A 16,819-nucleotide genomic window follows, 5' to 3' on the forward strand; every position below is an offset into this window, starting at 1 on the left:
ATTACTTCCTTCCAGGTTACCCACATCATGCCCCTGAGGCCTATTTTCCCTACTTCAAAAAAAATAATGTTACCACTATAATTCGCCTAAACAGAAGAATGTATGATTCAAAAAGATTTAAGGAGGCTGGCTTTGAACATTACGATCTCTTCTTTGCCGATGGAAGTATACCAACTGATACCATCGTCAAGACATTCTTAAATATTTGTGAAAATGCTGAAGGTGCTATAGCGGTTCATTGCAAAGGTATAGAAATGATAACTTCAGACTATTGATATTTAAACTTTTATAACAGCAGCACAACTTGCATTATTAACCCCTGTTTAGTCATCAGCCACATTTTATTTATTTATTTATTACATTTATTACATTTATATCCCACTCTTCCTCCAAGGAGCCCAGAGCGGTGTACTACATACTTAAGTTTCTCCTCACAACAACCCTGTGAAGTAGGTTAGGCTGAGAGAGAAGTGACTGGGCCAGAGTCACACAGCAAGTATCATGGCTGAATGGGGATTTGAACTCAGGTCTCCTCGGTCCTAGTCCAGCACTCTAACCACTACACGACGCTGGCTCTCAAAAAAAACACTCCATGTTTTAAAATGTATTAAATGTATGCATTATTAACCTGTTTAGTCATCAGTTACATTTTAAAACACTCCCCCTGCCAGGAATTTAAAAAGGACTTGTAGGACTGTGCTGTTAAAATTATTTGTAGTAGGAGTGGGATATTCCACCCTTTGTCCTAAGACCATAGTATGGTTAGAAAGTTTTAGACTTGCATTTCTTCCTTCATCCCAACTTCTGTGGCCTCTTGATTGTTATATTAATCCCAGGCAGCTTCATATGATTTGCCACAAGTCTGGTTTATGGTGACCTCTGGTTCTTGGGGAATGTGTGCTCCTGGCAGGCATGTAATCTGGATCCACCAAAGTCTGGTTTGCAAGCTTCAACATTCCTCACCCATTTGTCGCCTACATTTGAAGTTGGGTGGAGATTGCCAGCCAAATGTGTGGCTTGGGAACCAGACTTTGATGAGTTCAGATTACATGCCTGCTGGGACAGCTTGAGATATTTTAGCAGAAGACTCTGAAAATTCTATTTGTACCCTGCGTTCCAGTCTACTCTACAACATTCCTACTGTAAAAATGTGTTTAGTCTATAAATGGGTGGTAAACAAAAAGCAGCATAGTAGGTACAGGAAGCCCAAAGAAGTAGTGAATGGAAGAAAGGTGCCTGTGTACATAGATGAGTAGCTGATCAACCTTTCCTACAAAAAAACCCCACAAAAAACACCTTGAATATTCTTTTCATGGATGCAAACTGAATATTGCAGTTTGCTTTGTGTATATTGGAAATGGAATATCAAATTAACAAGCCAAGTTCACTTTGAAAGTTTCCTTCATTCAGGTAGCATATTGTTGCTCTTCCAAAATATATGTTGCATTTGAAACAAACTCCTATCCATTTCCTGAAATCAGTTTTGTAGCTACTGCATTTTAAGCATTTGCTGCTTTTGTTTAATATACTTTAGAATATCTGGATTTAAGAATCCTGTCCTCTTAAATAAAAACCTAAATAAATGAATTTGCATTTTGAATCTATCTCATAGACCAAGTGGAGTTTGTAGCATTTTAAAGAGAATTTTGACCAAGTACTTGAATAGAACAGGTGCTAAACAATACAAATATGGAGTTAAATTCATCCCATACTTGCTTCTAGCACGAAATCCATCACTAGGTAAAATGCTCCATGTGTTTTCAAGATGCACATGTCATGGATTTGTCAGAAGTAGTTCGGAGGTGAGAGAACTAAATGCTGGAGAGTTGCCACCAAGATGGATCCATTAATGCCCTGGCTGTTTACATTGGTTTTCAGAAGTCATCAGAAAGGCACTTTGCCCTGACCATAGGGAACACTGTAGTTTATCTTCTCATTTCCTGTCTTAGAGGCTAAGCTGTAATAGTGTGTTTCTCAAGTCACAATATTTGCCCGGATGTACTGGAAATTCCATGTTGTAAAGGCCTGATCTGTGGTACAGAGGAACCAAACTATTTAGTTTTAGAGGCAGTATACAACAATTATAGGTTTTTGTCCTGTTGTATTAGAATTAGAGATTTCCTGCAAAAGCCTGAATAAGGAATGAGTTTTCTTGTGTTCTGTACAGCTGGACTTGGCAGAACTGGCACACTTATAGGCTGTTATATTATGAAGCATTACAGGATGACTGCTGCTGAAACCATTGCCTGGGTTAGAATGTGCAGACCTGGCTCTGTGATTGGATCACAGCAGCACTTCCTGTTAGAGTAAGTAGACCTTTATACAGAAAGATTTAGATGACTGTGTCGGGGCTGAAACTAGTAATATTGGGCCACTGTCCCAAGTCCCTGACTTCACACATGTTCATAATGACCAAACTGGGATGTACAGTATTATCACTGCTCAGATAGACTCTCCCTGCTGCTGTACAATGAATCAGGTTCAGAATCTGTGGTACCAAAAAATGCTACGATCAGTAGTAGCTGGTCAGAGATGTTTGTCTTTTTCTTTTCTTTCCCAATAATATGGGAATATTTATTTGTATTTTAAATTGTTTTAACCGTATTAATTTTTAAATTGTTTTTAGATTGTGAACTGCCTAGGGTTTGGGTTTTTTTTGGTATTGGGCAGTATAGAAATGTACTAAATTAAATAAGTAGTATGCAGTGGCTGCATGTGCTTTACTGATTTGGGCTTGAAGGCACTGGGTGAGATCTAAGCCCTCTGTGTACAAGCAGAAAGTGCTTCCACTTGCATATAAAAGGAGGCAAAAATTCCTATGGCAGCCTAATAGGGCACTATTCCAAAGGACACCCTGGCCTTGGAAGGTGGCTCTTAGGGGAGCATGATGGGGGCTATTACAATGGGGAAAGCTTAACACATACCCCCACCCACCCAATGAATGACCAAAGCAGCCACCATGGCTGCTCTAGAGTATGGCCTGTGAGAAGCTGCAAGGATAGCCTTCTACATGGTCTGCTGTGGTCATCCACTAAGGCTCCCAGCAGGCTGATAGTAGCCTTCTCATCTATTTGCTTGGAAACATATCTGATTACTCTAGAGAGGTAATTACATTATTTAGCATTTATTTTAATAATTAGAAATATATTACATGACCTCTTGAGAATGCTTTGTACCAGCCTTTAAACTGCACCGAGGTCATAAATGAGTGGCTCATGTACCACACAATAGCTACCTGTCTAAGCTTCAGACATGCTTACGGCTTCTGCAGCACTTTAAACCCCACTGGCCTGGCTTGTGATGGCAGGGAGGCTGTGACTACTAAGGGGTGTGTCTTCACTCCTTAGTAGACAAGAGCCTCCCCACCATCACAAGCCTTGCCAGTGGGGTTTAAGGTGTTGCGGAAGCAAGAAACATGCCTGTCACTTTATCAGGTGGCTTGCTGCATGATATGTGAGCCACCATTCATGGCTCACCATTCATTCAAAATTGAAATCTGATTTTTTCTAACATATTTTCTCTCCATAATAGGAAACAGTCAGAACTTTGGCTGGAAGGTGATCTTTTCCGTTCAAAGTTAAGGAGCAACCACAAACTCTCTGTTACAAAAATTCTTACGGGCGTAGATGACATTACAATTAATGATTCCAAAAATAAGAGAGCCAACAGGAAAGATTCTGAACCGGTAATCATCCGAATGTTGTGCTGTTGTAAATCTTAGGACATTGTTAAAATGAGGGCATAATAAAGCAAAAGTGGCTGGATTCCTTTTGTATGCTCTTCTGTATTCCTGTTCCTAATAAAGCATTCAAGAATAGGGAAAAGTAGGCAGCAAATGAGCAAGATGAAAGCGCATTCTACAGGTGAGGTATGGGCAATACAGTTGTACTTAACTCTTTTTACTTGAGTAATACAAGAGATAAGAACACAGAAAAAGTTTGAGTGTTGACAAAGCAGAGAGAGTTGTGTGTCGAATCGCTAATATGCTTCTTTCTACTGTTCTTGCTTTCTTCTGTGTTCCTGTCTATTCCTGTTGGTTGACATCTGTGTTAACGACAAAATAAACCAAGGTGCTAAAATGCTGAAAACCTTATTTACAAAAATCTGTTGACATGCTGAGTGGAAAAAATAATTAGTTCACCCTTGGTGCAGTGTGTATTAAATTTTGTGCATTGATAGTAAGATTTTGAAATTTGATATAAATAATTCCAGTGACTTGCCATTTATTTACAGTACAGTGATGAAGATGAAGCAAACACAGTAACACAAGGAGATAAGCTTCGTGTCCTGAAAAGTAAAAGGCAGGCAAAAGCAAATTCAGTTCCACTAACGTAAGTTACATTTTATTTCTCTTTTGTAAAAATAGAGCAAAGTCACTTTGCTGCTTTATTGAAGACCGACATAGGTATGTTTATGTAATTTAAAAGTAGTACACATTCATTGCCATTAGCTCTCATCACATTATTGAAGTCTTGTTGTCTTGTTCCTTTGTCATCAATAAGTCCTCTTCTCTGCTACTGTGATGTACCTGTTCCCCACCTTAACATGCCCACTGGGTAGACCACAAAGCACTACCTTGAACTGGGCATTATGTCAATGCTTCTTTGTCGCAGTGTGTATTTAAGTGAGGTCAGCTACATTAAAAGACTCTGCGAGATTAGTTTCCATAGTCTTCATTTTTGTCAGAAGATGTTTGCTTTCATTTTGGGAAATTGTTAGGATAGATCATGCCATATGTGTTTGAAAGAAATTTCTTGCATGTACATTATGGTTAGAAATAAGGCACACTTGGTCAAAAGTATGCAGTACTTTTTAAATATAATTTTGAATGTGGAAATAACATGTTCATCTGTGCTATGTCTGTGTGTATTGTTGAAGTTTGAACAGATAAATGTCAGTGAAGCAGGAGCATATTAACCTATACTGTAGGTCCACAGAGAGTGTTTAATATTGGTAAGCTATATTGTAAACAAGGTTTGGTTTTGTTAAATGGCATTTGGATAGATCTAGAATTAATTTGTCGCTAAGGCAGTTGTTTGATGTGAGAAGATCTGCATATTCAGTTACTGTGCTTGGATGCATTTACCCTATCAAATATTCTCCTTGCAAACGCAGCATGACCTTTGAATGGGTGGTAGAGGGGGGATGTTTTCCCAAGTGAAAGTTGATAGGTGTTTGTTCATTTTTAACTGCAACTGGCTGAAATGTTATACCACTAGTGTTTGGTTTTTTTAAAAAAAAAATCTTGCTTTCATCCCCCTTTGAATTCATGTTCATCTCTTCCTCCCCACCCTCACCCCTTTTAGATGTCTACTAGCTATGCTGGTCTCTACCCTGAGTAGCATTGTCATCTGGTGGATTGTGTGTGGCTCCCTTCTTCCCAACCTGCTATTCTGTCTAGATGGTTTAAGAACATAGGTCCACCAGGACCCCCCCTTGTAAGTGCCCCATTACATTCTCTACAGTAGCTCACCTTCTTGCCTCTTTCATAAACGCATGCATCAAGCTTTTACTAGCTTTTTTGTTCTGTTTTTTTTCTTGCAAGGGTTCATTTAACTTGTTCTTGTTGCTTGTACAGCAAAAATGAGTTAGTACATGAATAATGATTTAGCTACTTTAGAATTCCCCTTTGAAAACTGACAATTAGAGGAAAGAGACCCTTTTACTTTGGAAGCTTTTCTGGTCTGTGTACTAGACTGAATACTACGCAGAAAACATTGAACTAGCAATATGCAATGTGTGGCTGTTGTTTCATTGTGTCAAAACAGGAAGGTGTTTTGGTTATTTTGGGTTTATCTACCAGTTCTAGAATACTTTGAGCAGTTCTCTTGCTCATGTTATCTACATTAGACTTTGAATCTTAGACTGCAGATTTGAAGAGCTGTGGCTAGTGTGCATTTAGGTAGGTCAAGCATTTAAGGCTGCAATCCTGTCTCACAACTGTAAATAAGGCACATGGAACGCATTGGGGCTTAAGCAAACCTGGGCTGTAGGAGAAGCTATTAATTGTGGAGACAGAATGAAACAGGGCCTATTATTTTATGGAATGCTGCTATCATTCTAGATTTTATCTAAAGCATATACCAGTCCTACACCTTTTCATCTCTGAATTTATGATGGTAATAGCAGAGTAATACTTTATCACTTGGATTGCATTGCATTAGGAAAATTTAACAAATGAGGTATTATGCCCCCTAGTGATTCTTTGGAGTATTTCATATTTTCTTTTTCCTACAAGAAGGTCTTTGCTGAAGGATTGTCTTGTCTTGTAACCTTGGCCCTGAGCTCCCCTCACCCTGAAGGTTTAATAAATCATATGTGCTTATTCAGATCTACAAAATGAGACTGAGAGAAATTGCTTATTTTAATGAATATGTCTTATAGTTGCAGCCCTTTGTTGTGTTTTGAAGTGTTATTATTTGAGATTACTGTACCCTACATCTTAAATTAAAAATGCAGTAAATACAGACTGACATACAGAACAAGGATGCACCAGCGTAGCAAGAGAGCAGCCTAACAGAACTTTCCAGCTAACTGCCCTGATACAGGGGAGAAGCAGCCATTATTGACACCCTCCCATTCCCCTGGAAGGGTGTGCCCCTCCAAAAAAAAATGTCCCCAAGGGATATGTGTGCAACCCTCTAGGACATAATTGCAGGTGGCACAGAGGACTTCTTGGAGAAGGGAAGGACATCAAAAATTGCAGCCTCCCCACTGCACTGATGCAGTTAGTTGGGAAATTCTGTCAGGTTGCTCTCTTGCTGTTCTGCTGCATCCTTGCTCTGCATGTCAGCCACTGTCACCACATATATGCATGTTTCATTATGCCTGAAATATTTACGCTTATTCATGCACGAGGAATAAACTATCTTGGTGAGACATTTCTTCTCTTACTGTAGCAGTTATGAACTATGTGCTGCAACACAGTGAGACAATATAGTGGACAGAGGTACATGCTGCAAAGTGAAGGCAATTGCATACAGTGATTAAAAGTGTCTCTTTCCTTTGTATTTGCCACTACAATTGCAGTTGTTCAGCACATGCTACTTAAAAGTACACATTTACAAAGTATGAAGAAAGAGAGAAACTCTTCTCTATTGCTAGAGAAGAGGGGTTTTAATATATTTTGCTGCTCTCCCATTGACTGGGTCATACCCTTTGTGGGGCAGGAAGTTTTTAACTCTTGAGGTACTGCTGTACTGAAACTTCAGTTTTGTTGGATTTTGTTTTTAAATCAGCTTTTCAATAGATCCAGAGTTACCAACAACAGAACACATAGGAATCATTTGAAAACATGCCTATAATGAATAAAATGCATGATCTGCCTTTTTTAAAAAAGAGAGAGAATGCATGTATCGGGTAAAAATTCTGCAGCCATGCAAAACAGCCCTGCTTTGATTTGGAGACTCATTCAGACGCATTCTCTGTTCAATCTGGATCTGATGTGGGGGTGGGGGTTCCTGATTCACTTTGGCCCTGACCCCAAAAGTACTTCAGGACTGGGCAGGGGGCAGAAGACATGCTGCTTTCCTGTATCTTCTTTCCTTGTGGCAAGGAAAGTGTCTCTTCTGAGACTGCACCCCTTGCTGCTTGGAGCAAAGATACTAGTGATTTGTCTCCTGCCCCTTGCCTGGCCCTTTAAATTCAAGGAGCAGCTGAAACAACGCTTCAGAGGACTAAAGTATTTGGTTCAGTTTTCTTTGGTTGGCCGCAACTTTGATGGCACTTTGATTAGGACCGAGGCAGACCAAAGCCAACTAGGCCTCCAAAGCTTCACACAGCCCTAAAATACACACACAGCCAACTATCTCTTATCCCTCCAGGAAAGTTTCCTTGAAAAGAAATATTTTTGTAGCCCTTTTACTTGCTCACAAGAACAGGCTAAGAAAGCCTTCACTAGACAAATCATCCCAAAGTGTTGGAGCCATGACATAAAATGTCCTGTTACACCTACAGATCTTTCTTCATTCAGAAAGAGGATTCTAAGTGGACCTTTGCAGCAAATCTTAATGGACAAGGATACACTTTTGCCTGATAACAAAGTAGTAAAATGGAGGGAAATTGATCCTGTCCTGTTGTTGTGCCTTACAGGCTGAGCAAAACATGAGAAGATTAAAAAGAAAATCTAATGAATAGGATAGCAAAGTAAAAACTATGTTGCTTTTTAAAGTGTTCAGTTTCATTAAAAGTATTGAGATCTAGCAAGTTCATTTGCTGTTACTTTTTGCAAATACAATACTTTAGTCTGGAGATTCACATGTTTTCTTTTTTTGTTGCGCATAAATACCACCTACATTGATTAGAAACTCACCTGGTCCAGGGGAGCAAATATTTGCTTTTAAAGATTTGATGGAATTTCATAGAATCAGGACTGGATTTTGATGCCAGCTAAGAAGTTCCAGAGCTTTTTCTCAATGCAGTCATCATTTTTAATTGACGAGTAATGTAAGGTCTGTAAGCATGTGGTAGGTTATTTGTCTGTCATAAGGCAAATCTTGGTAAAAATCTTTTGTTTCTTCCTGTCAGAAATAAAAACTTGAAGCCAGAGGATTAAATAAAATGGTTGGAATGAAGACTATGAACAATTTTTAAAGCACATCAATTATCTAACTACCACCACACACTTGCTGAGAAGAGATCATACATCTGCACATAAAATCCTATCTTTTCAGGCTTCTTTCTGGAAAACCATATGTCACATCGCTCTTCTAGTGCATTTTTCACTTTTCATTTTCTCTTTTGTTTTCTGTAACTTGTTTCTCCTGGTCTTTTCAGTGTAATTCTGCACTCCAGTATTCAGAAAAGTAACTCTGAACCTAGCATTTCTGACAATGCAGACCTTAGTGAAAGAACTACCAGGTCTACTGCAAGAAAAAGCAGTTTTAAAAGGTGAGAATTGCTGTTCTGAAACCAGACACTGTCTACCAAAGCTGAACTTTAAATAAAATTCAGACTCCCACTGATGTCAAAGGTATTCTTTGCTCATGTGTTGCAAGACCGTGTGGCGATCTGAACCTTTTGAGTTAGGTCTGGAAGTCTGAAGAGCATATATCATGAACAAAGATGTGGAAGTTCTATCAAATAGAGCCTTGGCCTTCTGTATAAAATGAGCTTAAAATGAGTCCTGTAATAAAAGGGAACCTGGGAGCTTGAAGATACTCTTCCAAGTACAACAGTCGAGAGAATTTATCTCCTCTTCTAGTTAAAAGCAGAGAGGACAGAGAGCTAAACGATATGCATTTTTTTACTTTCATTGTGTCAGAAAATGGATAATTTAGGTATGACACAGGACCCCATCATTTAGTTGATTAATTAAATGATTAATTTTTAAAAACAGTGTTCCACATTCTCCTCAGCTTCACATGGATGGAGCAAGAGCTCTACCCTCACAGGGAGCCCAGACATTAGTTGCTTTGCTTTAGGGATGTACAAACAGGATCGACATCAAATGTGTTTGATGTTGAACCAGTTTGACTGTTCGGGGTCGAGCCCAACCACCCCGTTTGGTCCGACCCCGGAATGAACCCCTCAGGGGTTCATGAGTTTTTGTGTTGGGTTTTTTTGATGGTTTTGATGGTTTTTAAAATTATTTTTTTTTTAAAAAACGGATCCGCAGGCGCAGTGGCCTTCAAAATGGCCGCCGTGCTGAGGAAAGGCTGAAGAATGGGCTTATTTCTGAAGGGAGGCCAGCAGGGGGAAGGATATCCATGGACACCCCCACCCCACCCCACCTCCCGCTACTTTGGACAACTCCCCCAGAGGGGGTAAGTTTAAACAACAACAAGTCCTTGTGAACACTCCCCGGACCAGACCAAACTGATCCAGTCCGGGTCTAGTTCAGGGTCTAACCGAACCAGACCAGCCGGTTCTGTGCACACCCCTACTTTGCTTCACAGCCCAATGCACAGGGATGGGGCTCAGGGAGTGAAAATGATCCCTGCAAAAGCCCTGTTCGCTGCCAGGAATATGTCCCTGAAGATTATGCAGTCCTCATTCCTGACAGCGAACAGGGCTTTTGAAGGAAGGAAGAAGCGAAAATTGCTTCCCAACCCGCCTTCCTATGCACTGGGCTGTGGAGCAACCCTAAGCTCTTGAATTCACCCCTGTAAAGCTTTGGAGAACATGGGTCAGTTTGACCAAAAAGATGCCCTCTCCAAGGAATCAGATTTAAATGATTCCTTAAATGATTCCTTACTAAAAACTGCAGATGGCAGGCACCTTCTTAGAAGATGCATTCTCTCAGTTCTGTGGAGGGAGGAGGGATGCCTTTTTTGTAGTGATGGCTGGTGTGTCGCTTGTATGAATAATTTAAAAGTGTGTATTTTCTTTCTTTCAGAACAATTGTTTTTCTTGTATACAAATTTAAATTTATTAAATCAGTCAGCTAAAACATATACAGCTATTCTACTACTGATTTCATTAATTTAGTGATAGCGTAGGAAAAAGTACTAGGAGATATTAGATAGGACATTCATTTATTTCTTGCTCTATGTCTTGCACATACTTGCACATAATTGATGAGGTATCTTGAAATGTGTCCATGCAGAAGAGCTATTAGTAACTTGGCTTTGGCACTAAATAGTTTGAGAGAAATAGATGAGGATTGTCCTATTTTGATACAGGTTTATACAGTCCTTGGTAATGCTTTGGGGGGGGGGAAATTTTGTTTCTTCTGCATTTCATTCCCCTTATCTGGCTCTTCCTGTAACTGTAATAATTTCTGTTATCACTTCATGTATATCAACTTCCTGCATACTTGGGGAGAATTTATAAAGGCTTTTACTCATGGAATTAATAACCTGTCCTCAATATCTACACTGAGAGAAATAAGTATTTGATCCCCTGCTGATTTTATCCGTTTGCCCTCTGACACAGAAATGACCAGGCTATAATTGGAATGGTAGGTTTATTGTAGCTGTGAGAGACAGAATAACAACAAACAAACCCTCAAAAGCCCAGTGCCCAAAAGTCAGCGATGGATTTGCATTGTAGTGAGGGAAATAAGTATTCGATCCCCTATCAACCAGCAAGATTTCAGGCTCCCAGGTGTCTTTTCACTATATGCAGGTAACGAGCTGAGATGAGGAACACCCTCTGTAAGGGAGTGCTCCTAATCCCAGCTTGTTACAGTACCTGTATAAAAGACACCTGTCCATAGAAGCAAGCAATCACTCAGCTTCCAAATTCACCACCATGCCCAAGACCAAAAAGCTGTTGAAGGATGTCAGGGACAAGGTTGTAGACCTGCACAAGGCTGGACTGGGCTACAAGACTATCGCCAAGCAGCTTGGTGAGAAGGTGACTACAGTTGGCACGATAACTCACAAATGGAAGAAACACAAAATAACTGTCAATCTCCCTCGGTCTGGGGCTCCATGCAAGATCTCACCTCGTGGAGTTGCAATGATCATGAGAATGGTGACAAAGCAGCCCAGAACTACACGGGGGGAACTTGTCAATGATCTCAGGGCAGCTTTAACCATAGTCACCAAGAAAACCATTGGTAACACACTACGCCGTGAAGGACTGAAATCTTGCAGTGCCCGCAAGGTCCCCCTGCTCAAGGCAGCACATGTACAGGCCCATCTGCAGTTTGCCAATGCACATCTGAATGATCCAGAGGAGAACTGGGCGAAAGTGTTGTGGTCAGATGAGCCCAAAATCGAGCTCTTTGGCATCAACTAACTCGCCGTGTGTGGAGGAGGAGGAATGCTGCCTATGAGCCCAAGAACACCATCCCCACCGTCAAACATGGAGGTGGACACATTATGCTTTGGGGGTGTTTTTCTGCTAAGGGGACAGGACACCTTCACCGCATCGAAGGGACGATGGAAGGGACCATGTACCGTCAGATCTTGCGTGAGCACCTCCTTCCCTCAGCCAGGGCATTGAGAATGGGTCGTGGATGGGTATTCCAGCATGACAATGACCCAAAACACACAGCCAAGGCAACAAAGGAGTGGCTCAAGAAGAAGCACATGAAGGTCCTGGAGTGGCCCAGCCAGTCTCCAGACCTTAATCCCATAGAAAATCTGTGGAGGGAGCTGAAAGTTCGGGTTGCCAAACATCAGCCTCGAAACGTTTCTAACTTGGAGAGGATCTGCAAAGAGGAGTGGGACAACATCCCTCCTGGGTTGTGTGCAAACCTGGTGGCCAACTACAAGAAACGTCTGACTTCTGTGATTACCAACAAGGGTTTTGCCACCAAGTACTAAGACATCTTTTGTGAAGGGATCAAATACTTATTTCCCTCACTACAATGCAAATCCATCGCTGACTTTTGGGCACTGGGCTTTTGAGGGTTTGTTTGTTGTTATTCTGTCTCTCACAGCTACAATAAACCTACCATTCCAATTATAGCCTGGTCATTTCTGTGTCAGAGGGCAAACAGACAAAATCAGCAGGGGATCAAATACTTATTTCCCTCACTGTATCTACACAATACCAAGGAAATTAGATCTGGAAATAATAATTTTAAAATGTTTCTGATGTGTAAAATTTCTACTACTTCTTAATGTTCCTCTTTTTTTTACAATTCATGATTCATATTGCTGGCATTTTCACAGCCCTCTGCCACTTTATTCAGTTTCCTAGAATGGCAGGTTGTCACTTACACTTATTACCAATTTATCTAGTCTGTCTTTTGATGGCCCTCTTTCCAATATATGTTTAAACAATTTTAAGTTTGTCATTGCTGCTGATATGTCCATATTTGGAATCTACTCTTCAATTAGTTCTTATCAAACTTCAGTTTGCCTTATATTTGTGGTATGTTAGATCTCAGCAATGGCAGAACCTATAAATTCCCACACATTTGTAGCTTTGACTGGAGGGCCTGATTTAAGGATTCTAACTTGCGTCTGAAGGATGTTCCCATTGACTAATAAATGGAACTGAACCTTTAGAAGTTACATAACTGTGCTTTAAACATCACAAAGAGGTTTCTCCATTTTAGTAGCAGTGTTCCTTCTTGGACTGAGGTAGGAAGGGGTACTGAATAGTAGAAATTGATCTTTTACATGACTGCTAATAAATACTCCAAGCCTTTTTGTTCAGAGTCTTGCATACGTGTTACAGGTAAATAGCATTCAGTGTTTCTTTGGTAGAAGAAAGAAATACAATTGCCAAATAGCCAGCAAAGATCTAGACATTTCAAAGACTTTGATTGAAATGCACACTTGCAGTGTTAGAAGCTTTCTTCCACTTGATCGTGATTGCATAATTGAAGAGCCTGTTTCTCTGCAACTCTGTATAGTGCCCAGTTTCAAGTGTTAGCACCACCTCTCCTTATTCCAGTGCTGAAAGCTGCCCCTGCTTCCTATGTTCAAAAAAACGGCAGCCAATGCTGCTTCTCCAGTATTGAAGGGAAGTTCCTTCATGACCCATAACTCAGAACTTTTTCTTAGAGAGGAGAGATTGATATGAGGACATTGTGCACTTGATGGAAGTCATACTAGCCTTGCATCACCAGGACCTATAGCAAGAGGGTTTGGGTTTGTTTGTTGCTTTGTATTGGAGAGTTGGTTGGCTCAGCCTGCACGAGGTGCTTCAGCTGCTACAGCACAAGTAGAGGTTTGTGCTTTAGTAGCAGGTAAGGTCAGGGTGCTCACATTTCTGTGAGCTAGTATTCTGCAATGAGGGACTTTTGGTTCTGCTTGCTCCTGATTAGGCATCAAACTTTCCTTGTGCTCTGGTCCATGAGTTGTTTAGCACAGCTATGTATAAAATCCTATTCTGTTCAATGCCTCCTTTATAAGCATATTTAAAAGGTTGGATGTATTAAATGCTGGGCGGGGTGTGAGAACATGCTGTATAAACTGAACTGTATAGCTTTGCAACTGCATTGGAATGTTCTAGTGACCAGTCGTTGTGCTGTATGGTTGTGTGTTAAGTGAATTCACCTAGAGGTCATTTGCACACGACCAAAATCCCTGGTGGTTAGGGAGGGCTGGGGGAAAGGCAGGAGTATACCTGCCTTGCCCCACATGACTAGGCACTCACCCATGCTCCACTAGACTGCACACCCACACAATCAGCACAGCGGAACTGACTGCATTAGGGATCTGGTGGGGGAAGTGCTCCAGTACCCCACAATGCATTGTGCGGGCAGCGGAGAGGCTGCCTGCAGCATTGCTGCAGCTTCTTAGCTGCTCTTTAAGCAGCACTCTGTGGTTTTAAGAGAACATCTTCTTTGCCATGAGCCCCATTGCCCATTGAGATCATCAGGAGAGGTTTGTCTGCAGTTGCCATGGGCTCACCTGGTGGCTACTTGAGGAAGTGCTTCTCCATTGCTGCTGTAAGGTCTTGGAATTCGCTCCCTACTGAAATAAGAGCCTCCCCATCTCTGACAACTTTTTAAAAGGCAGTTAAGAGACCCTTGTTCACCCAGGCTTTTAATTAGATACTGTATTGTTTTATTGTAAACCACCCAGAGATGTAAGTTTTGTTCAGTATACAAATATGTCTAAAAATAATCTATCTATATATTTCTCTAAGGCATACCCATCACTAATCCCATGCACGACAGCTCTCGCAAGAGTACGTGAGCGAGCTGCCGGCAGGGGGAGAGGAAAGTTGCTGCAGCAGTGGACAGGCCTGCGGGCAAGGCAGGAAAGATGGCGGGGGGGAAGAAAACAGCGGGGGGGTGTGGAGAAAATGACAGTGGGTGGGAAGAACTAGAGGTATGGATGCTCTGCACCCAGCCCAGCTAGTAGTAGTAGTAGTAATAACAAAGGAAGCTGGGCTGCCGGAGCTACAGGTGAAACTCGGAAAATTAGAATATCGTGCAAAAGTCCATTAATTTCAGTAATGCAAATTAAAAGGTGAAACTGATATATGAGACAGACGCATTACATGCAAAGCGAGATAAGTCAAGCCTTAATTTGTTATAATTGTGATGATCATGGCGTACAGCTCATGAAAACCCCAAATCCACAATCTCAGAAAATTAGAATATTACATGGAACCAAGAAGACAAGGATTGAAGAATAGAACAATATCGGACCTCTGAAAAGTATACAGTGTACTGTGCTTGATTGGCCAGCAAACTCGCCTGACCTGACCCCATAGAGAATCTATGGGGCATTGCCAAGAGAAGGATGAGAGACATGAGACCAAACAATGCAGAAGAGCTGAAGGCCGCTAATGAAGCATCCTGGTCTTCCATAATACCTCATCAGTGCCACAGGCTGATAGCATCCATGCCACGCCGCATTGAGGCAGTAATTGCTGCAAAAGGGGCCCAAACCAAGTACTGAATACATATCCATGCCTATACTTTTCAGAGGTCCGATATTGTTCTATTCTTCAATCCTTGTCTTCTTGGTTCCATGTAATATTCTAATTTTCTGGGATTGTGGATTTGGGGTTTTCATGAGCTGTACGCCATGATCATCACAATTATAACAAATTAAGGCTTGACTTATCTCGCTTTGCATGTAATGCGTCTGTCTCATATATCAGTTTCACTTTTTAATTTGCATTACTGAAATTAATGGACTTTTGCACGATATTCTAATTTTCCGAGTTTCACCTGTACTGCACACAGCCTTGATTATGCACATTATGGGGGCTGTTAAGGCAAGATGAGGCTTTGCCCCATTAACCTTGGTTAAAAGTTAGGTAAAATAACAGCCCTGACTGGGCCCCAAGGCTCTGCATGAACCTCATTACCCAGGTTTTCCCACTCCTACCCTACTGTAGCTGGTCGTGTAAATGACATTCTAAAATATGGTGAAGCCCTCAAAAGTTGAATGGGACGGGGCAGAAGGTGATTTAAGCATGATGACCAGCATGATGAATGCTTCAGGACACATTTACATTGTGTCTCATCCTATCCTGCAAACCTTAGAAGTGATTGCTGAGGTGATGGGGAAAATTACTCAAAGTATTTCCTTTGAAATTAAAAGGACATATTGGGCAATTCTAAACTTCTCTTTTTAATTGCAATAGGACTACGTTGAGTGATTTTCCTCATCATGTCAGCTGATGTCTTAAGTAAAAAGCTTGCAAAATTCATTTGATTATACTTCACCATGTGAACAATGATAGTATGAATCTGCCTTGAAAGGCCGGACAAGATTCACATTGTTATACTATAGTGAATCAGACTTCACATGGTTTGGAGGATTTGAAAGTGGTTATTGTATAACTCTTTAACTAGTCTTCTACAATATTTTTTGCTTTACCTTTCTTCTTTTCCCACAGTCTGATGCCTCAGAGGGAAAGAAGAAAAAGGGATGCTTTACAACACATGCGCTTATGGTACTTTGATCCCACTATTCTCTCTTTACAAAACCAAGCTCCTTTTCTAGGGATGTATAAATCGATTCAACTCGAATCTGGTCAATTTGGGTGATTGGAGCTCAAAATGAATCTGCCCAGACTTTCCTGGCCAAATTTGAGTTCAAATCTATTTGAGATTTGGGTCCCTCCTATTAACTCCCCCAGATTCCCAGCTTTCATTTAAAAAAGAAAAAATGAAGCTAATCTCTAGCCCTTGTAGAAGTTGAGTTATGGAGCAAAATGTGTGGTCACTATTGTTCAAGTGTTTGGATTCTTTGGTGTATAATAACTTTTCCTCAATGAATCCCTATGAGGATTCATTACACACCTTCTTTACTTCTGTTCATGTTGACTGTCTTTATACACTGTCAGCTGCCATGTGCCAAACCACACACACCCCACCCGCAAGGCAGTGAGGTACTACTCAGTTTATGTTCTAGGAATTTTTTCAAGTGTTTAGACTCCTTGGTGTCTAATAACATTTCCTCATAATGAATCCTTATGAGGATTCATTACACACCAAAGAATCTAAACA

The 16,819-nt window shown here is 40.8% G+C and overlaps 1 protein-coding gene across 11 annotated transcripts in view; it reads left to right on the top strand.

Annotated features, from left to right (window-relative positions):
- The window catches only part of CDC14B (cell division cycle 14B), a 78,644-nt gene that overhangs the window by 52,038 nt on the left and 9,787 nt on the right, over positions 1–16,819 (top strand). For 3 of the 11 annotated variants that reach the window (XM_053292381.1, XM_053292382.1, XM_053292384.1), the window contains exons 9-15: positions 16–246; positions 2,168–2,306; positions 3,532–3,685; positions 4,234–4,331; positions 8,776–8,889; positions 9,617–9,764; positions 16,207–16,263. In XM_053292381.1, coding sequence (XP_053148356.1) covers positions 16–246; positions 2,168–2,306; positions 3,532–3,685; positions 4,234–4,331; positions 8,776–8,889; positions 9,617–9,764; positions 16,207–16,263 — 941 coding nt within the window. Of the gene's footprint in view, positions 1–15; positions 247–2,167; positions 2,307–3,531; positions 3,686–4,233; positions 4,332–5,306; positions 5,439–8,775; positions 8,890–9,616; positions 9,765–16,206; positions 16,264–16,819 lie in introns of those variants that run through there. The other 8 variants (XM_053292383.1, XM_053292385.1, XM_053292388.1 and 5 more) reach the window with 4 other exon arrangements.

The sequence above is a fragment of the Hemicordylus capensis genome, chromosome 2 (assembly GCF_027244095.1).
Source record: "Hemicordylus capensis ecotype Gifberg chromosome 2, rHemCap1.1.pri, whole genome shotgun sequence".
NCBI lineage: Eukaryota > Metazoa > Chordata > Lepidosauria > Squamata > Cordylidae > Hemicordylus > Hemicordylus capensis.